General features: G+C 42.8%; 1 protein-coding gene across 1 annotated transcript; it reads left to right on the top strand.

Moving 5' to 3' along the window:
* Positions 1 to 315: 315 nt before the first annotated feature.
* On the top strand, positions 316 to 7,024 carry gpr37l1a (G protein-coupled receptor 37 like 1a). Its single transcript, XM_089010238.1, has 3 exons — positions 316 to 961; positions 3,108 to 3,527; positions 3,741 to 7,024. Exons 1-3 carry the CDS (start codon positions 419 to 421, stop codon positions 4,230 to 4,232), a joined length of 1,455 nt encoding a protein of 484 aa, XP_088866364.1. The 5' UTR covers positions 316 to 418; the 3' UTR covers positions 4,233 to 7,024.
* The last annotated feature ends 15,950 nt before the right edge of the window (positions 7,025 to 22,974 follow it).

Genomic DNA, 22,974 nt, shown 5'->3' with positions numbered 1-22,974 from the left:
TATGCTACAGTTTGTATATATAACGAATGCTGACATGACATTTTAAACAAAACACGTTAACTGTTGCCAATCAAATGGTGAATAAGCTACTCTCTGGAGTTCATATATTTGTACATTTTACTGTGATTACGTCGGTGCCTCACCAGCCTTGAACCTCAACGCACGTCACTGGTACAGTATGTAGATTATTTCTTTTGGCCCCCAATTACTTACTGCTTCCGTTTTTTTACTACTTTTATTTGGAAAGGCATAACCGGAAGTGAAGCTGTCTTTCACGGTAATTTAAAAGCTCAATTATTGGCCCTTAACTTTTCGCATCAGCACCGCGATTGTCGACGCGTTGATGGAAGTTCTTTGAGGGAAAAGTTTGTATTCGTATATATGTTAGAAAGGCGGACTAATTAGTTTATCTCCCAACATGAACAAGCTTTTCTTTCTTTTATTTATTTTTGTCGGGTCGGCGGAGCTCCGGAGACACCTCCGTCTCCCTGCGCCGCCTTCCCCCGGAGAGGCGCACCTCGCCCACGGCGAGGTTGCCTCGCAGGTCCCCGGAGCGATTCGAGACGTGGCTCCCCGTAGACGAGAAGACCCGAGCAAGTACTTCACGACCCCGCGGGTCATGAGCACCAGCGCGCGATTTAGCAACTCCTCCGCGTCGTCGTCGTCCTCCCGTCCGCCGCCTCCGTTGCTCTTCCCCGTGGCCAACAGCTCGTACTGGGCTTACGCGCTGATGCTGTTGGCCTTGTCCCTCTTCTCGGTGGGCATGGTGGGCAACCTAGCGCTCATATGCACCGTGTGGCACAACGCGTACCTACAGAGCGCCTGGAACTGCATCCTCGCCGGTTTGGCCCTGCTGGACTTTTTGGTGCTGTTTTTCTGCCTGCCGGTCGTCGTTTTCCACGAGCTGACCTTCAGACGCCTGCTCGGAGGAGCGTCCTGCCGCCTGGTGCCTTACCTGGAGGTCAGCATGTTTCGTCATCCCAACTCGTTTGTACTCGAGAAAAGGGGCAGCAAGTTGTGTACCAAAAACGATAATTTTGTATTTTTTTCTCATTCATAATATTGTGAGTTTTATTTTTTCATACTTTTACCGCAACGTTTTTTTTCCTCAGGCAAGATAACATTGCACTGTTTTGTACACTTCAACGCAAACGTTGTACACATCCTTCAATTTCTGTTGAAATTCTCATTTAAAGTTCCTCGTTATCTTCTTGGCTTTAAGACGAAGAAAAAAACACCAGCTCACATCCACAGAAAGAATAGTTTGCAATTGAATGTAAAAAAAAAATTAATGGGAATGTCGATAGTGTGTTACTATTGTGTGAATGGCAGAACCACATCGAGTGGAACAAGCCATTTTTGAGGCGGTGGGCGGGGGTGCTGGCTGCGTCTTGTGTTGTTAAAATATTGAATTTCGGCCAAGTAGCCTTTTGTGTGAATTTAAACATCGTGAAGTGTACTTTAAAAGCCTGTATTGTATGAAAAAAAAAACGTCTTAACTTTTAGGGGGTGCTGGGATTCAATATCGGGGTGCTTCAGCACCCCACCCCGCCCCCAAAAGTCTAAAAGTCTAAAAATGCCTCTACCTGCCACATAAAAAATCAGTAAGAAAATCGTATTTTTCAAAATATTTTTTAAATACCATCAATAAATCATCAGGTGCTTAAGGGTCATTTGAGTGAAGGGGGAGAAAGGAAAAAAAGAGGAAGAGAAGCACCCCCTCGCTTCACGGACTTGACCAAGGCGACATTTTCCCCTTGGCACCAAAAAGCTTTTGTGGGTTTAGCTGGTTTCCTCCTTTTCTTGTTGTGAAAGGCGCAAATTCGGCGAATGAGTCTTAGTGGCTTTGTCATGCTAATGAGACTAATCAGACGTCTCCATTAATGATCTTAACTTTGCGCCTTAACAGCGGGACGAAGGCCAGTGGGATCATCGGTGTCTGCTTTGGTCTTGTGCCTTTTATACACACACACACACACACACACACACACACACACACACACACACACACACACACACACACACACACACACACACACACACACACACACACACACACACACACACACACACACACACACACACACACACACACACACACACACACACACACACACACACACACACACACACAACGATCCAAATTGAACCTCACCCCACCAGACCGGTTTAATGAAGGATTTTCTTTTACCCCCCCCTTTCAAACCAACTATGTTCTTTCGCCAAGAAAGGGGGGTAAAAGAAGCAATTCTTCTAAAACAACAAAATCCTTCATTAAACCGGTCTGGTGGGGTGAGGTTCAATTTGGATCGTTCATACAATAGCCTGCTTAGGCAAAACAGGTTAGGCAACTTTCGTCATGCTGATGAGGGTCGTTATGCTGATGAAGTGATACCGGTGGGAGTGGGGGTAATACGCCAGTCGTTCGTCAGGAATGTAGGAACAATCAGTGGGGCCACAGGGAGGGGTCCTCTGCCCCCCCAACTTGAGAGTAGGGACCTATCATAGCTGTGTCCGGCGCCACCATGTCTGGACATTAGGGATATATAAATGGGGCCGATACGACCAGTCAGACTTTAGTTCGCTGACGAAGCCTCTTGGATAGGAGGCGAAACGTCCGAAACCTTCACTTTTGTACAGATGACGGCTGAAGAAACCTTCTCATCGATGGACCACTCCTGTACGACTGAGAGCTTACACAGACGATTGCAAACATGTATGCTTTCCTCTTCAGAACTATTTGAATCATATTCATAACTGGATGTGTAACAAGAAAGCATATTCTCCGAATCTGAAGCCATTGTTTTGATTCTTGAGCAAGGCAAGGCGCCACGAACATGGGGGCGGGACCTTCTGAAACTGGCCACTTCCAGTTTCAAATTGAAGTACTTTTCACACACTTTAAGTCATTTTTATTGGTGTTTTGCATTTCACTAAAAATATCGCACTGTGTGTTTTGGGTATTTTAGATGCTATAAAACTTTTTTTGATGTCAGGAAAAAAAAGTGACGTCGGTTGTCCTTTAATGGAGGTACTTGGTTGTTTAGGGTGTGATTAGAGTTGGAAGTGTTGAAATGAATGTGTGATTTTTCAACATCTCGTGTCAGGTGACATCTCTGGGTGTGGCCACGTTCAGCCTTTGCGCTCTGAGCATCGACCGTTTCCATGCAGCCACCAGCCCCACCCCTAGGCCCGCCCCCAGAGTGGAGTCCTGTCGCTCAATCCTATCCAAGATGGCCGTCATCTGGCTGGGTTCACTGGCTCTGGCCACCCCCGAATTGTTTCTCTGGCAGCTGCGGCAGGAACCGCTCGGTCCCCCAGAACTCATCTGGTGGCAAGAAGCTGTCGGGTCTGGCGTCTCGTCCTTGGCGGCGGACGTGTGCGTGCGCGAACCGTCCGAGGAACTCCCCGACAGCATCTACTCGCTGGTGATTACCTATCAGGAGGCCCGAAATTGGTGGATGATTGGATGCTACATCTGCCTGCCGCTGCTCTTCACGCTGGCCTGCGACCTGGTGACTCAACGGGTATGGTTCCAACAATCTTACGTATTTCAACTACTGTGTGTGTGTGTGTGTGTGTGTGTGTGTGTGTGTGTGTGTGTGTGTGTGTGTGTGTGTGTGTGTGTGTGTAAGATGGCTTGCAACCTGGTGACTCACAATGGTGACTAACAATCTTACATATAACTACTGTTGTGTGTGTGTATAACGTGAACAAAATACCACTGATTCTATCCACAGGTTTCAGCGCAACAACCCGTCAAAGGGGCGAGCAGGCGTTCTTTGTCCTCCGCCTCCTCCTGTGTGTCTTCATCACTAATGAAGAAGAAACGACATCATCATCATCATCATCACCATCACCATCACCAACCCAGGCTTCGCGCCACCGTGATGTGGCTGACCGCCTTGTACGTGACCTGCAACATACCCGACAGCGCATGTAGCATCGCCCTAGCGTACGTGGAGGCGGCGGCGGTGGCGGCGGCGTCAGGTCTAGCGGGACACTTCTTCCTGTTTGCTCGATGCGCAGCCACGCCCGTGCTGCTGCTGTTCTTGTGTCGTTCGCTGGGTCAGGCCTTTCTGGACTGCTGCTGCTGTTGCTGCGATGAGTGCCTACCCGACGGGTCCACATCCGCCTCTACCGCCACCTCCGCGCTCGCCTCGCCCTCCCCGGCGGCCTCGACGCCCTCCGCAGGCGAGGATGGGTCGCAAGCTATTGGAACGCCCTGCTGAGCCGAGGTCGCGCAATGTAGGATTTCAAGCTAAGATTAGGGACTCAAACATCAGGCTTGAAATTAGCGCTTCACTCAACGATAAGCTGTTTAAAGGACAACCGACACCTTCGAACAAGTTGCGTCCATAATTTGTAAAATCACTTCAAATGACTTCTACTGAGCATTCCACCGCATACAGCTATATTTTACGTTTTAAGACTCGCGCTGAATATTCAGGAAGTCTTGTTTTCGAGTTGATGACGTCACATTCGGAAGGCCCCTGAAAGCGACAAACAATGCATTTTGGGCCCTTTTTCTTACGGCTGAAAACACAGTGTTGATGGCGAAATTAGAAGGAAAACTACATAAAAAACGCGGTGGTGAATCGTGTGTCGCACCAAGACTACCAATTGCGGTAACACCATAAAAGTGGACACACATTCCCGGTAGACAAATCAGCCCATTTCCAATGGAGCTTGGGCGCCATCTTGTGCATTTTCTGGGACGCTACATTGGAGTCCAGATGGCTGTAATTGATACGGAAGGACTTCTTTAATCGATTGCAAACATTTATTATTTCACCTTCGGAACTATTTGAATCATATTCATAACTGGAATGAGTAACAAGAAAGCATCTTCTCCGAATCTGAACTCTCTGAAGCCATTGTTTTGATTCTGTAGCGAGGCATTTTGTGGAGGAGTATCCTGGCATGACGTCACGAACAAGGGGGCGGGACTTTCTGAGTCTCTCCATTTCCGATTGCATCTTGTGGCAGTTTTGGGACACTTTAAGTCATTTTTATGTTATGTTTTGCATTTGACTAAAAATATCAGCCTGCGTGTTTTGGGTATTTTAGATGCTATAAAACATTTTCTGATGTCAGTTCGGAAACAAAAAAATGGTGTTGGTTGTCCTTTAAAATCGGGTTTCATGCCAGTGCTAGTTTCAAAGTAGTTTTTAAGGGTCTTCAAGTCGGGTTAGAAATGACCGTTTGAAATTTTGGGCTTCCAGCGGCAAACTGAAACTTTTTTTTGGCGGATCCTTGTTGTGCGGATCCCTACTGATGTGTAGTAAGCACCAGAAACATTTCCTTAGCCTAACATCACACTCCTCAAAATTCAGCATTAAAAAGACATCATTTTTTATTTAAAAAAAGCGTTCATTTTGTTACGTTGAGAAAATGTAGGCTTGTTTTTTTCTCATTCATCATTTCATCTTTTGTCATCTGAAGCATGAAATTGCTCATGCTGCTCTTTTGTTTTAGTTCATTGATAAAAGCGCCCCCCGACCCCTGACCTCCAGCCACCCCGACAAAATTGGAGAATTAAAGAAAGAAGTCTGGGCCTTTTGCTTCAAGCACACAAAATGGGCAACGTTGCCACGGAGAGCAAACAGGCATTCAGTAGAGCAGGGATCAAACTGCTTTAAGTTATTCTTTTTATATATTTTTTTTTTTTGCGGCAAGAAGGATATGAAGAAGTATTTTGGAGCAACACGTGTTCCATTGGTTGAGACAGAAATAAAAACATATGTCTGAAGACTTCCTTTTTGGAAGGAAACCTGGAAATGAAGTGGGCAAGCGAGTGGAGTGGTTAGCACCCCGACTTCACAGTGCAGACGTTGTGAGTTCAAGACCCGGTCGGTTTTCCCACTGTGGAGTTTGCATGATCTCCCCGGGCCTACGTGGGTTTTCTCCGGGTCCTGTGGTTTCCACCTACATTCCAAAAACATGCATGGCAGGCAGATTGAACACTCTTAATTGTCCCTAGGTGTGAGTGTGTGCGTGGATGGTTGTCTTTTTGTGCCCTACGATTGGCTGGCAACCAATTCAGGGTGTCCCCCACCTAGTGCCCAAAGATGGCTGGGATAGGCTACAGCACCCCGTGCGACCTTAACTAATTAACTGCCAGACATGTGCAAAAATGTGTCCACTCCAGTGCCAGGGTTTTTGTCATTGTTTTAAGTAGTTAATAGTCAATAGTTTTAAGACTATTGTCAGAGATATGACAGTCAGACACCGTGGACAGAGACTCGGAACCAGAAAGATTGTCCCTACTGCCGGCGGGTTACGCAGTCATCAATGATTCTCCATCACTTATACGGGTCTGGTGTTGTATGATCTTGAAATGAGGGTGGCTGTCGGATATACAATGCAATATATACAGATTGGTTTATATGGCGCTTTAACAACCGCTGAAGCCGGAACCACTATGGCTGATGTCCTGCATCAGCTCAGGCATGGTTTCAAAAACCTTTTGGTGAGTCTACTCATGATGGACACGTCGACCAAATTTCATGTTGCTCTGTCAAACTGGCTTCATATTGTTATTTTTTGCCTCAACAAATTGCCATTCCCTCATGATAATAGAATGTCTTCATTTATTGAGGACCACCTGGAGCCTGCCGCCCCCTTACCCCAAGTTCTCTTGTGATGCACCGAATCTCTTTCAAGATCAACTCTTTCCTCTCCCATGCAACGCGATGAATAAGAAATTTTTTAAAAAGGAGGAGGATGGGCGGGGTGAGGCCTCCATAAGAAGGGCGCTTTTGTTCGGACGTTCTCTCTGGCCGCCCTACAGCAAGGCTGGAACAAAGCCGCATATCAATCCGGGGCGGCCATTGGGGTTGCTAAGCTACGCGACGTCCACCGCTTCCCACCGCCTCCGTCTTGTTCGCCGCTCACAAGAGAGAAGAAAGAAGAAAGATAAGCCCAAAGCCAAACTGCTTTGTTGGTCGCCGTGACAACCAACTGGACAAAGTTTCCAATATATGGCCTCAGATTTACCGCCATGGACGTCCGCCCCCAGATGAAGTTGTTTGACGTCACGTGATCACTTTTATGTACCAACAAATGAGGAAATGATGGAGCATCTTTTGTCATTAATTACGTTCTCAATAAAGGACAGCAGAAAAATAGTTACGAGTAAGATTTTTACCGGAAATTCATAAACATTACAACAACAACAAAAAACAAGAGCAATTTCGAGCTGTCAGTCACCCTAAGCCAACTTTTTTTAATGAATGTTTATCATATCTATGATCCTCAAGTATCGTTGAAATATTAAAGACAAGTAAAAGTAATAGCATGTAACTTATGTGGAGCTAAATATAACATACCTAGTTTTGTCAGAATCAAAGATCATTTTGACTTGTTAAAATGTGAATGTTTAGCATCTTAGATTAAGCTAACTGATATTTTTTTATGAATGATTACAATTCGAAAACATTTTTTAAACATTATTTTCGAGTCCGCCATGAGCCTAAATACAGTAGATCCTACTGGTCAAAATTGAATTTATATCCTATACAGTGAGACCTCAACTTACAAACACCTTATCTTACAAACGTTTCGTCTTAAGAACCTCTAATTTATGAAAATTAAACCTTATAATAAGCACTATTTTCATAATACACACCCACCACGGCTGGCGGAGTGATCTTCGGCGGAAGCACACGACCGAACAGCGCTCCAGCCGGCGCTACTTTGCACACCCACTCTCATTGAATGCACACGTCGATCGCCTACGTGGAGCTTTTTGCTGATAATTTTACTATGATGGGACTGAAAAAAAACCACCACAGGCACATGTTCAGCCCAGGAAGACAAAATAAAATCACCGTCGCTGAGAAGAAGGAGATAATTGAAAAACACGAACGAGGTGTGCGTTTGTGTGATTTAGGAGCCGATCACGGCTATGCTAAGTCAACCATTGCTCCCATTCTCCGGAACACAGAAGCCATCAAAGGTGCGTCTGTTGCAAAAGGTGTTTCCGTGCTCTCAAAGCGACGGTCTCGGGCAATCGAAGAAGTTGAAAAAAACTTTATTTTACAGCACAGTTTATTTCTTTAATTACAGTCGTCATGTAATGTGCCTCTCTTTGTGACTTTATGATACAATGCAGTGTATTTCTTTCATTACAATACAATAGCACATTTATTATACATAGAATAAGGTATGTTGTGTGTAGTTTTATGGAAACCCGGGAACGAATTATTCCCATTTTAATGGTTTCCTATGGGAATTTTTTTTAGATACACACTTTTCGCCTTACACACTCTGTCTAGGAACCAATTAAGTTCGTAAGTTGAGGTCTCACTGTGTTTGAAACTTTTGTGTTTTGGACAATTTCGTGTTTGAGCCAACACCCGCTGAACAATGCGGAAACGTTGCTCATCCATTTCCTGTTGTGTGTTATCGAATGTTTCATCCGAACAACTCTGTCTCAGAAAAGACGTTTGAAACGAGGGGCCGTTTGGAACAAGGTCTTTTCCGGATGCTTCCCAGCGAGATGGAATGGCTGCATTTTGTTCTTGTGTATGGCGCGAGTTCCGCTTGCTGGCTGAGGTCTACTAAGATACCAAAACAAAGCCACCCGGGCACTTGGCAATGATGGAATGTTGTCACGTCCACCACCGACGGTGATGCGGACTGTCACACAATCACCCCATAGCACAACAATATTACAAGCCAAAAAAAAAGAGAGAGAGAGAGAGAGAGAGAGAGAGAGAGAGAGAGAGAGAGAGAGAGAGAGAGAGAGAGAGAGAGAGAGAGAGAGAGAGAGAGAGAGATTGCCCCCAGTTTGATGCGAAAATAACTTTAAAGGACAACCGACGTCACTTTTTTGTTTCCTAACTGACATCAGAAAAACGTTTTATAACATCTAAAACACCCAAAACACGCAGGATGATATTTTTATTCAAATGCAAAACACCAATAAAAATGACTTAAAGTGTCCAAAATCTGCAAAAAATTGAGCTGCGAATTGGGCATTTTCAGAAAGTCCCGCCCCCAGTTCGTGACGTCACGCCAAGACGTCTTGTATTGCTGGAGAATCAACACAATTGCTTCAGATTCGGAGAATATGCTTTCTTGTTACACATCCAGTTATGAATATGATTCAAATAATTCTGAAGAGGAAAGCATATATGTTTGCAATCAATTAAAGAATGTATTTATTTTGAGGCATCGGGGTGGGAAATGTCGCACCCAAAAAAGGCAGAAAGTGGCGACAAAGCAGTGTAAGGAATTAATCAGCCTGTTTCCACAGGCTGATAAATTCCTTATATGGAGCTTGGTCGCCCCCTTCTGGATCTTTTGGTGCAACATTATGTTTTCAGACCAAACAAGAACAGTGGTACCTCGGTTCTCGACCATAATTCGTTCCAGGACCCTGTTCGAACACCGAAACCACCTCTTTGCTCCTGTCGCTTGCGAGTTGGGGGGGGGGGGGGGGGGGGGGGGCTGGCTCTCCCGGCCGGTCTCCACCCGCTGTCATTCTCAAATCATGGACACGGGGCATTTATACGGTTCGCGATCACCATCATCTTCCGGGATTGCGTAATTTTGCACCCTCGTGTGGCATTTGCTTTTTGCCATAGTAAGCGGGTCGGATGACCCCCTGCCTTCTTACTCGCTGTGTTTTCTTTTATTTGTGAATAAACATCCTGCTTGGTTAGTACGTGTCTGTTTTGGGATCCCAAACATTCCACTACGTTCTGACGAGTCATCTGCCGTCACTCTCGCTCGGAACGGGACAGCTACGGATGACTCGGCTACAGGATGTTCTTTTCTCTTCGAATATCGATCCAATGACACTTGCTGTCACGCCCACAGTCACATCACTAGATTTCACAGCCTCCTTATTCTTTAATATCGTACTGATCGTAGATTGCTGTATTCCCTCGCCAGATCAGACACTCGCACACCTCCTTCGTATTTTGCGATTATTTCTTTCTTAAATGCAATAGTTGTACGCACTACTTTTCTTTTGTCACTTTAAGCAGCACTTACTTTCTTTGGAGGCATGATTAGGGGCTAAAACTCTTCGTACACCTATATTAATCGCTAGAGCAAAACGCAGCACGTCCGCTAGCGACAACAGTTGGTCACGAACAGAGCGATACACCAGTCCGCCACTCAGCTCCCTACCCTCGCGTACGCACTCACGCGTCGTATTGGCGTTCAAACACTGATTGATGTTCGAACGCCGAAGCAAGAATATCTCGAATATTTTGTTTGAACACCGATTTGTTCGAACAGTGAGGCGTTGGAGAACCGAGGTACCACTGTACAGCAAAATATATTGACGTGATGGAAGGACTGCTACAATGTGTCCTTTTTTCGGTCAGGGGCATTCCTTCAGTGACGTCACGTACGAACTCATCACAAACTCAAAAACAAGATTTCCGGAATATTCAGCGCGAGTCTTAAAACGCAAAATATAGCCATATGCCGTGTAATCTTTGTAAAATACGTCTCAGTAGAAGTCATTTGAAGTGATTTTACAAATTATGGACACAACTTGTCCGGAGGCGTCGGTTGTCATTTAATGCTGGTTATAAATTCATAATTATTTTTCAAAACTAATTATGGAATTATAAACATTAGTAATTATGGAATTATAAAAAATAATTTTAGAAAAATGAATATTTTAAATGTATTTGCTAACACATATAAAGAACAACCGAAGTATAAGTGGAAATTTAAAGAACAACCGACGCCTTCAGACAAGTTGTTTCCATAATTTGTAAAATCACTTCAAATGACTTCTACAGAGCGTATTTTACAAAGATTCCACGGCATATAGCTATTTTTACGTTTTAAGACTCGCGCTGAATATTCAGGAAGTCTTGTTTTTGAGTTGATGACAATGCCTGACGTGACGTCACGTCTGGAACGCCCCTGACCAAGAAAGCGACACACAATGCATTTTGGGTACCTTTTTTCATCTGAAGACTTCGTGTTGATCCGTGTTGATTGCGAAATTAGAAGGAAAAAACAAATAACGAGATGTTGAATCGTTCTGTGTTGCACCAAGACTACTATTTGATACTAGTTGACACAAATTCCCAGCAGACAACCTATTTCGGAGCTTGGGCGCCGTCTTGTGCATTTTCTGTGCGCTACATTGGAGTCCATACGCCTCAAAAGGAGACGGAAGGACTTCCTTAATCGATTGCAAACATTTATGCTTTCCTCTTCAGAACTATTTGAATCATATTCATAACTGGATGAGTAACAAAAATAGCATCTTTTCCAATTCTGAAGAGATTATTTTCCAGCAAGACAAGACGTCCTGGTGTGACGCCACGAACAAGGGGGCGGGACCTTCTGAAACTGAAACTTTCTGAGGGAATTTTGAAGTAGTTTTGCAACACTTTAAGTCATTTTTATTGGTGTTTTGCATTTGACTAAAAATATCAGCCTGCATGTTTTGAGTATTTTAAATGCGATAAAACGTTTTTCTGGTGTCAAAAAAAAAAAAATGGTGTCGGTTGTCCTTTAAAGTTCAACCAAATCCAGGTAAGCAGCCTGGCCTTGATTGGAGCAGGTGTGCATTTTAACAGGAAGCGTTTGGACAGAAAATCTTCGATCAATTGGACTTGGGGGACTCGTTTGATCGATTTAGGACGAAACTTTTACTTGAGAAATATTACAACCTATTTTCAATGGTGACACACCTGAAGAACAGACTGGTGGAGACAAAGTAAGTCCAACAAACGTTGTTTTTGTTTTCTCCTGGAGGGTGTTGCCGTTTCAGGGCCAACCTGTTATTGTATTATTTCGAAAATGCTTGATGAAAATCTTGACGTGAAACCAATTTATTTATTATTTATTTATGTATTTATTTATATGCTTGAACGGAATTGCATATCGGTTCTGTGACCACTAGAGGACAGGGTCGCTCCGTGTAGGACAAATATGGCTGTCACCGGCTGAACATAGCTCAACTTTTATGGAAACAGGAGCAACCTGAGCATTCATGTTTATGTCAAGGCTCACAATTTTGGGTCAGTGACAAAACTGAAAACATCAGAGGCGATGTCAAACAAAAGTTGATGTGAAAGAGGATTCCCTAGGCTACACTTTGGAAAACTTTGAATGAAATGGATTTTTATTAAAGCCACGCTGATGTATATGCTGTTCTTAGCTGCTCCTAAAACAATTCCGTTATTGACAGAATTAATTTGTTTCCTTCAGACGTTCCAGTCATTATAACATAAACATCCAAGTACTGTGTTTTTTTCAACCGAGTATGAGTGAACAGTACGTTTCCGCGTCAACAACCATTACAGTCAAGCTGTCAACGAGCTGGGTGTTCCTAATGTTTTGTTGTTGTTTTGACTTCAAGATGGCGCCACGAGAGTAGCTGCTTTTATAGCAGCTCCTGTATATTGTTTTTCTACTTGTTCTTTTCGTTTCCACTTCCTTTCATCACTTTGCTGCTGTGAAATGTAAATGTATCCACTGTGAGACTAATAAAGGCTAATCTAATCTAACGTCAGAAGATTCAAAACTATTGAGTCATCCAGAATTGTTTTTTTTTTTTTTTGGTGAACATCAAAGACAGAAACAAAATGGTTTCTTCAAAAGGTTTTTTTGCGTCATTCATAGTTTCACCAATATGCTCATCAAATAAACAGTTTGTCACTTTCATTATTTTCACCGACACTCCCCAAATGTTTGGCTGATCTTGACTGTCGAGCAAGACTCTCCATTAAACACTTGAGTGTCTGTGTGTGTGCACATGCGCATGTTTGAATTAGAGGAGGCCCGCCAGCTTCCAAACAGTGTCCAGGTCACAACGGCCATATTTAGACACAGAGCCAGTGGAGCAGTTTTGCTTTGTTTATGACAATGAACATGCACGTTGGCGTACGGCAAACGTTTTCCATCCGCTCTTGGTGGCCTTTTGCTTGTCGTGGAGTTGGAGGAACAGAGGTCCAAAGTGGAAAATTCGACAACGCGTTGTCCTCAACAAACTACGTCCATTTTTTAAAAATGTCCATTGCTAATTTTCAACTTGGAATGGATGTCATATGCGATTCATATTTTTTGTTTTCAAGAATCTACTTTAAAAGATTGGGGGAAGAGGGCTTCCACCTACACATTACTCAATGTGCGGCCCTCTCTCTCACACACACACACACACACACACGCACAAACACACACACACGCACACACACATGTACACACACCCAATTCCAAATGCACACTCCCACTCACGGGCATGTTCCTGTGTGTGTACGTGTTTCTTTCGGCTGGCCGCAGAGTATCTTTCAATCGTCGGTTTCTTCCTGGAAATGCGATCAAAGCTACTCTGCCTGTGATAATGTAGTAATGACAACTGTGAACCGTGAAGACATGTAAATTTCTGTAAGGATTCAGCATTTGGTATCCTAAAACATACTTGCGTAATAGTGTGACAATTACTGTATAACAATGTAATGACAGTGTAGTGACAGTGTAATAATGGTGTGGCAACGGTGTAGTTATGGCGTCGCAATGGTGTAGCATAGGTGTGGCAACAGTGTAATAACAGTGTAATAGTGATGTATTAACGGCTTGGCAATGGTGTAGCAACGGTGTAGCAACAGTGTATCTACGGTGTAGTAACAGTGTAGCAACTGTGTGGTAATGGTGTAATAATTGTCATGATCTGGTTGGCGACACACGGGGGGCGCTGTCGGCCCTGCCTGCACCTGCACAGGTGCTGGTCGTCCCGATCAGATTGGCGACCAACGGGTAGCGACGTCAGCCCTGCCTGCAGCCTCGCAGGTGCTGGTCGTTTTAATCACTGACACTTAAAAGGTTACCCGGCACGACCATCCGGTGTCGGTTCATTGTTTGTTGCATGCATTGTGTATGCTGTGCATGTGTTTGTTTAACCTTGGCGGACTTTTACACTTGGTTTTCTTTTGATACTTATGTATTTTTCCGTTCAGATGATTTTGATGTTTTATATTTTGTTCCTGCTGACCTTTATTTTAATACAATTTGTCAAACAACCTCCTGCTCACTTCTGCCTGCTTTTTGGGATCCGCACCCGCCATCACCACCTTGCAAAACGTGACAATAATGGTGTAGCAACAGTGTAATAACAGAGTAATAGTATGGTAATAACTTGTCTGTCACACACATTAGTGGCGTGAGTTTGTGTTACTTCCGGGTTGAGTGAACGCTGGTGAGAATGGCTGCCGCTGATCACCCGCAGGAAAAAAAAAGTTCTTATCCCGTGACTGTAAAGTGTCAGTGACAGTTTAGAAAGGGGCTTCGAAATAAAATGTATTATTATTATTATTATTATTATTATTTATTATTATTATTAACATGTGTATAGTAATGCTTTAGTAACTATTATACAAACCCCCAATAATATTGAAGAAGCAGCGGGTTGTATCTGTTCGCTTGCACATTAATTCAGTGAGTTCTCACGTGTTAATACAACAATTGCAATACAGCAGTATTCATCCATCCTGTTTTTGGCTCTGGTATCACCGTCCAAGGGCACAAACATCCTGTTTGGACTGTGTATAGCAGGGGTGTCAAAGTCATTTTTTGCCGCGGGCCACATTGTAGTTATGGTTTCCTCTCGAGGGCCGTTATGAATTTGGGGAACCCATTAGAATGTTTAAATTCCTTCAAATATTACATATAGAGCACACAGCAAATTAATGAATAACTCGTTTTCAAATCTGAAGTCAAGAATAATGACTTTTATTGTGGTTGACATCCAAAAATGTGAAATTTTGGCTCAGATTTTAGCAATCATCATGGAATTTAACAAGTTCGATTTGCTTTCGCGGGCCGAAAAAAATGATGTGGCGGGCCGGATTTGGCCCGCGGGCCTTGACTTTGATACCTGTGGTGTACAGATACGGTTGACGTGGAATTCAAGTGGCCCAGTTGTGGCCCCGTCCAGGTTGCGTGAAAGGGACTCCACTGCACCGTGCTGCGCTTCCATGCTAGGAGATGCATGTGCTTAAAAGGCACTCTCTTCCCATGGTCCTCCTTTCCTACCGCGCTGTGCATGTGTGTAAACATGGATATTGCGTGTTCAGCGGTGCATGGGGGAAGAGATTCTCCGTTGAAATATGTATGTGCGTAAGAGCAAAATCTCATCCCGACGTCTACATTATTCACGTCATCTTGTTGGTCGTCGGCGGCGGATGACGGCCACCAAACCGTACAAACGTCGGAATATTTCATCTGGTTTTCTTGCAGGGTGAATTCACGGAAACTTGGCATCATGATGTTTCACTCGCTTGTTCTTTCGTGCACGATGTCAACAAAAATCATGTTTGCATTTATTATACTAAAAAAGCCTAAAGCACCATACAAGAATTGATGAATGTGGAACAGAAGATTAAGGACAAAATGTGGGCATCCATCAGTGACGTGCAGTCAGTGGAGGCAGGTGAGGCAGTGCCTCACCTGTCATCATGGAAAGCTGTCATGGAAATATCAAATGAAAAAATAAATTAAACAGTTAGATGTATTTAGTGATTTGTACTTTAAAGTTCTTGTCCATTTAACTTCACCGTTTTAGGATTTTTTTAAAAATCGCTGAATTTACCGTTCAAATACTAAGTAGAGACGAGCGGTGACGTCATTGATGACGTCAGTGCCTCACCAGCCATGAACCTCACCGCACGTCACTGGCATCCATTCATCACGTGTCATGCATACACCACAGTTCTCTGCATCCATCCATCTTTTAACTCATGCGACCGGACAGTGCAATGCATCCACCCGTCCTCGTAACCTGCTCGCTGATCTCTTGACTCCCATTTTTCACCTTCAAAGATGCATGGTAAAGACCAAGATGGATGACCCGCCTCCTTGTTGGACTCCTCTCCTCTTACTCCCACTCGTCACTTCATAGCGGCTGCGATGTCCATGATGCATCATATCACAAGATTTTATTTATTTATTTATTTATTTATTTATTTTATTGTAATGTATTTATTCAATGTACTCAACTCCAATGGGTAGATCCACTTTAAAGGACAACCAACACCATTTTTTGTTTCCTAACTGACATCAGAAGAACGTTTTATAGCATCTAAAATACCCAAAACACGAAGGCTGATATTTTTAGTCAAATGAAAAACACCAATAAAAATGTGAAAAGTGTCCCAAAACTGCTTCAAAATGACCTTGGAAATGACGAGTTTCAGAAGGTCCCGCCCCCTTATTCGTGATGTCACGGCAGGATACCCCAGACACAAAACAATGGCTTCAGAGAGTTCAGATTCGGAGAAGATGCTTTCTTGTTACTCATCCAGTTATGAATATGATTCAAATAGTTCTGAAGTGGAAAGCATAAATGTTTGCAATCGATTAAAGAAGTCCTTCCGTATCAATTCGAACCCTCTGGACTCCATTGTAGCGTCCCAGAAAATGCACAAGATGGCACAGAAGCTCCGTTGGATATGGGCTGATTTGTCTGCTGGGAATTTGCTTCAGCTCGTATCAAATAGTAGTCTTGGTGCAACACACAACGATTCACCATTGCGTTATTTATGTTTTCCTTCTAATTTCGTCATCAATACGATGATTTCAGACCAAACATAGTCCCCAAAATGCATTGTCTTTTGCTTTCTCGGTCAGGGGCGTTCCTGACGTGACGTCACGTCAGGCATCGTCATCAACTCGAAAACAAGACTTCCTGAATATTCAGCGAGTCTTAAAATGTAAAATATAGCTGTATGCGGTGTAATCTTTGGAAAATGCGGTCAGTAGAAGTCATTTCAAGTGATTATACAAATTATGGACACAACTTGTACAGAGGTGTCGGTTGTCCTTTAAGTGGATGACAGCGATGAGTCGACCACTCACCTTGCAGCGGTTTCTGATCACAAGTGTTGACAGGAAGTTGGACATTTTGGTTTGAAGGATCCACTACATGCGCTTGGGAAGGTTAGAAAAATAAGCACGATACGGGATCTACCGATTGATCAGAGATTGAGTCAGAACGGGAGACCATAAAATGTTTCAAGGACCTAACCTTGAAAATCAAACAGGACCACAAAATTGAAAGAAAACAAAACGAGAAGTCGGCCATTTTGGTTGGAAGCAGCAACTTTGCGTTGCTGTGACGCCACTCTTGGAAAGCCCAAAAAAATCTAACCCACGGCACCAGTTTTACGGACCAAAATTGAATAGACAAATGTTTTGCTTTTAATAGAATGTGCGGAGAAAAAAAATCTCAAGGACCCATTCCAAAAAAAGTAAACAATAATTCCACCATTTTGATTTGACACAGTCATTTTATGGTTGGTCCAGAAACAACTTTGGGGAAATTGAGAAGAAACAAACTGCCAAGGAAACAGTTACAGTGGGACCTTGGCTTAGGAACTTAATTGGTTCCCAGACAGAGTGTGTAAAGCGAAAAGTGTGTATCCCAAAAATTAATTTCCCATGGGAAACCATTAAAATAAGAATAATCTGTTCCCAGGTCTCCATAAAACATTATTTCCTACTTTATAATTTTCGTAAGCCTTAAAACTCCACAAAATATACCTTGTTTTGTGTATAATAAATGTGCTATAGTAAACTGTACTATACAATAAAGTCATTTTATTTACCTTTGTGATGGTCGGTAATGGCTTGATGGAATGGAGTGTCCGGTTTCCTCAGCATTAAACACTTGATGAGGAACATGGGCTTCTTTCACCATCTTGAGGAATGATCCCCTGTAGGTGCTTTCTCTGTGATAATTGTATCTAGTTCTTCATCAATTGTGATCTGTTTAGCTGGGTTTATAGCTTTTTGCATCAAGTGTACAGATGACTTGTGCGGGTTATTTGTGGAGCCTGATTGATGGGATCTTTTAACCTTCCAATTGCCATTGTGTTTTTTGGAGAACGGCCTTACTCTCTCTGTCTGCAACCCCATGCCCCACTGCTGCGTTCTTGACCAATCACGTGGCTTTAACCGAAGACTGGGGGCGGGGAATAGACGACAAAAACAGTGGCCACCATTTTCTTGTTAGCAGAACGGGCTCGTTCGCGAACGACACATCACTCATTGTGGCAGCTCCGTGTGTATCCTGAAAAAAGTTCGTATGCCAAGGTAAAATATGCATAAATGTAACGTTCGTAAACCGAAAAGTTCGTCAGCCAAGGGGTTCGTAAACCGAGGTTTCACTATATTTTGAGTGACCTGAAATTTAGTCGACATGACAAACATGACAGGATGCAGGAAAAAAAGGTTTTTTTGGATCCATGTCGCACATCCACAAGGGAGTTGGCCATTTTGGTTTCCAGCTGCCATTAAGCGTGGCTGGCGCAAGGCGTCAAAGTTTCACGAGCACTGCGAGTGTCATGATCTGGGTGGCGACCAACGGGTGGCGCTGTCAGCCCCGCCTGCACCCGCACAGGTGCCGGTCGTTTCCAATCAGTCACACTCAAAAGGACACCTGGCACGACCTTCGGTGTCAGGTAATTGTTAAATGTCATTGAATGCTGTTGAACACATTGTATGCTGTTGGATGCAATTGTATGCATTGTGTGCAGTGCATGTGTTTGTTTAATCTTGGCGGACTTTTAATCTTGGTTTTCTTTTGATACTTTGTATTTTTTCCATTCAGATGATTTTGATGTTTTGCATTTTGTTCCTGCTGACTTTAATTTAATACAATTTGTCAAACACAACCTCCTGCTCCCTACTGCCTGCTTTTTGGGATCCGCACCCGCCATCACTACCTCGCAAACCGTGACAGCGGGGGTTCGTTGGCCACGCAAAAAGGAGTTGTGACCGCCCGGTTATGGCTGCTTTCAGCTTGAACGACTTGCGATGTGATCCGTCCTCGCGTAAGAGAAGAAAGGATGAAGGAGGCATGGATGGAGAGAGGCCCGTGTGGCTTAAGGGGAAGAAGGCAGCAATGAAACGCCTTTGCGGAGTTATGGCTGCCAGTCAGCATTTCATTGCGGGCGCCGGTCAACGAGCATACTGGGAGCAACTCATCACACACTCACACACACATACCTAATAGGAAAAGCTCTCAGCTCACGTTGTTGCACGCTTCCGCCAGGATTTTGCTGATTGCAAAATTGTGGCCAAAAGGAAGGCAGTGAAAAGCAAGCAAGACTGACAGGGAGAAATTTTATCTGAACACACAAATATGCCCATCGAGGACAGGATTACAACAGTCCCACTGTCATTCCCGAATTTATTTGGGAATTGAAAATATAGGATGTAGAACGCCATTCCCGAATTTGTACGGATTTAGTTTTTTCATGCTTGAGTGCCCATAATGCGCTGGCCAGGGGTTCTGGCAATTCCCTTTTTTCCATGCTAGCGCTTTGTCCCAGCTTCACTTGTTGTTAAAGCACTATTGAAACCAATATCTATGTATTGCATTGTATTTTGGACAGCCGCCCCCATTTCAAGCTCAGATAACTCTAGACCCATATAACTTAGGAATGAACTCTTATTTTTCCTGATGAAAGAAGAGAGTCTAAGGTTTCTAATGCCTTGTTGAATGGTGATGTAGTCCTAAAACTACATGAGTATTCTGTGGCTCCTGGAATTTGAGTGAAAATGACAAAAACATTCGTAACATCCATTCTCTTCCCACCTTCAAGTCTCAAATCTCAAAACCCAAATCTCAAAACCCACCTATTTAAAATTGCATTTCCTGTGTAGCTCTCTCTCTTGTTTCTATTTATAATTGTATTTTATTTATTGCATTGTATTTGTGATTATATTTTATTATAGTACCTATGCTTGACTGTGTTTGTAAAGTGTCCTTGAGAGCTTTGAAAGCCGCTTACAATATAATGTATTATTATTATTATTATTATTATTATTATTATTAACATGAGATAAAAGATAATTAAAGAAAATAATTGATTAAAAAAAAGGACTTTAATCTTGTTTTTTTAAGTTGCATTTTTGTGAGAGAAAACCTCAGAATCGTTTGAGTAGGGTTGCATGAATTACATAAAATGAGTTGTGCTTTTTAAAAATAAAACAAAAATAATATCATCAGACATTCAGTCATATATTTAAATGACAACCGACGCCTCCCCAGACAAGTTGTGTCCATAATTTGTAAAATCGCTTCAAATGACTTCTACTGAGCGTATTTTACAAAGATTCCACCGCATGTAGCTGTATTTCACGTTTTAAGACTCACGCTGAATATTTAGGAAGTTTTGTTTTCGAGTTCATGACGATCCCCAAAGTGACGTCACGGAGGGAACCCCCCTGACCAAGAAAGCAACATACAAGGCATTTTGGGTACTTTTTTTCGTCTGAAAACACAGTGTTGATCGCGAAATTAGAAGGAAAACTACATAAATAATGCGATGGTGAATCGTTGTGTGTCACAGCCAAATGCGGTAACACGCATAAAGAAGGTGTAAGTTTACACAAAGTCCCAGCTGACAAATCAGCCCATTTCCAACGGAGCTCGTGCGCCATCTTGTGCATTTTCTGGCCGCTACATTGGAGTCCAGACAGCTCGAATTGATACGGAAGGACTTCTTTAGTCCATTGCAAACATTGATGCTTTCCTCTTCAGAACTATTTGAATCATATTCATAACTGGATGAGTAACAAGAAGGCATCTTCTCTGAATCTGAACTCTCTGAAGCCATTGTTTTGATTCTCGAGCAGGGCAGTTTGTGACGGTGTATCCTGGCATGATGTCACTAACTGGGGGCGGGACCTTCTGAAACTTTCTCAGATCATTTTGAACACACTTTAACACACTTTTATTGGTGTTTTGCATTTGACTATAAATATCAGCCTGCGTGTTTTGGCTATTTTAGATGCTATAAGAGGTTTTTCTGATGTCAGTTAGGAAAAAAAAAGGTGTCGGGTGTCTTTTAAAAAAATGTATCGTCTGTCCATCACCATTTTTCTCAACAACAAAAAAAGTACAAAAAAATCTTTGTTTGTGTGTATATTTAACATCAAAGAGTTGTGATTTTATGAGAAGAAAAGTTGTAAATTTCAATCAAAAAAAACCCTTCAATCATACTCAAAAGATTTTTCTTTTCTTTTAAAGATAAGCCCAACTTTTCCAAGTGCGCCAACAAATGTCTGAATTTTAGAGTCGTCGCTATTTGTCCTGCAACAGATTGTGTGCCGCTCGTCTATTATTGATGCGTTGAATTATGAATGAGCGCGCACGCGAGTGCCTTTGAGGGGGCTAATGAAGCCCTGCAGGTGGTCGCCCTCCCGCCCGTCTGCCAGGTGATCTTTTGGCTCCCCCAACAACCTCGGCAAACTTGCTTCTACAGCTTTAAAAACCTTTCGCTGACTATCTGTACATTTTTGGGAGGAGGGGTTGATGGACAATAGCTAATTGTTTTGTAGCATTTTCGATATATTATTTTAATTTTTTTTAATTAATTTAAATTTGTTTGGTTTTTTTTAAATAATAGAAAATCATGATTCATAATAAAAATTGGATTGACCTCCCAAATATCTACATCAGTCAAGCCCTCCCCTAACCCTTTAAAGGACAATCGACGCCTCCGGACAAGTTGTGTCCATAATTTGTAAAATCACTTCAAATGACTTCTACTGAGCGTATTTTACAAATTTGTAAAATTGGAGAAGATGCTTTCTTGTTACTCATCCAGTTATGAATATGATTCAAATAGTTCTGAAGAGGAAAGCATACATGTTTGCAATCGATTAAAGAAGTCCTTCCGTCTCATTTTGAGGCGTCTGGACTCCAATGTAGCGCCCTGAAAATGCACAAGATGGCGTCAAAGCTCCGTTGGAAATGGGCTGATTTGTCTGCTGTGAATTTGTGTCAACTAGAATCAAATAGTAGTCTTGGTGCAACACACTCGCGTTATTTGTGTTTTCCTTGTAATTTCGCCATCAACACGGATCAACATGATGTTTTCAGACCAAACAAAGTACCCAAAATGCATTGTGTGTCCTTTCTCGGTCAGGGGCGTACCTTCAGTGACGTCATGTACGAACTCATCACCAACTCAAAAACAAGACTTCCGGAATATTCAGTGCGAGTCTTAAAAAGGCAAAATATAGCTATATGCCATGGAATCTTTTTAAAATACGCTCAGTAGAAGTCATTTGAAGTGATTTTACAAATTATGGGCACAACTTGTCCGGGGGCGTCGGTTGTCCTTTAAGTCACTGATGCACATACAAAAATGACCTAACAACCAATCTGCAAATTTCACCTTTTCAACTTTCAACTACATGCCAACCCTAACCCACATTTACGGGTGCATTGCAGGAGGTAAGTAAAGGAAAACATCACAATCAGGACAGCTCCCTCAACGCACAGGAAGATCGTTATTATTCATGAGAGCAGGTGAGTGTGCGTGTGTGTGTGTGTGTGTGTGTGTGTGTGTGTGTGTGTGTGTGTGTGTGTGTGTGTGTGTGTGTGTGTGCGTGCGTGTGTGTGTGTGTGTGTGTGTGTGTGTGTGTGTGTGTGTGCGTGTGCGCGCGCGTGTGTGTGTGTGTGTGTGTGTGTGTGTGTGTGTGTGTGTGTGTGTGTGTGTGTGTGTGTGTGTGTGTGTGTGTGTGTGTGTGTGTGTGTGTGTGTGTGTGTGTGTGTGTGTGTGTGTGTGTGTGTGTGTGTGTGACATCTCTGCAAAAACATTTTCTCCAAATCTGTCCCTTTTTTCCTCAATTCTAAATCTAAAAGTGCATTAGTGGCCTACAAATTGTTGCATTTAAGGCAACCAATTTTTTTCTTGAATAACAGAATGGAAAGTAACAAGAACCTGTTTTTACCAAGTACAGTAATACAATACATATTGATTTATATAGCGCTTTTATAACAGCTGAAGCTGTAAAAAGCACTAAACATGGGCAATTATCTTATACAGAACATAAAGTAGTCACAAAGATAGTAGAATACAGACCCTCTCTAAAACAGATCATGATTTTTTTTTTCTCTTCGCAAAGAGTTTCCGATAAATGTAACAAAACAATAAAAGTCGACATAATTCAGGAGGATCATTTTCACTCCCACGTGAG

Source organism: Hippocampus bargibanti, linkage group LG12, assembly GCF_051943395.1.
Source record: "Hippocampus bargibanti isolate YZ-2025 linkage group LG12, ASM5194339v1, whole genome shotgun sequence".
In the NCBI taxonomy this organism is placed as follows: Eukaryota; Metazoa; Chordata; class Actinopteri; order Syngnathiformes; family Syngnathidae; genus Hippocampus; species Hippocampus bargibanti.
Note: the sequence above shows the minus strand (reverse complement) of the source record. Positions and strands in the feature narration are given on the sequence as shown.

Coding starts and splice junctions, on each gene's coding strand:
- gpr37l1a (XM_089010238.1), top strand. CDS start 419: ATGAACAAGCTTTTCTTTCTTTTATTTATTTTTGTCGGGTCGGCGGAG. Junction 962..3,107: donor GCCTGGTGCCTTACCTGGAG/GTCAGCATGTTT, acceptor ATCTCGTGTCAG/GTGACATCTCTGGGTGTGGC. Junction 3,528..3,740: donor GCGACCTGGTGACTCAACGG/GTATGGTTCCAA, acceptor TTCTATCCACAG/GTTTCAGCGCAACAACCCGT.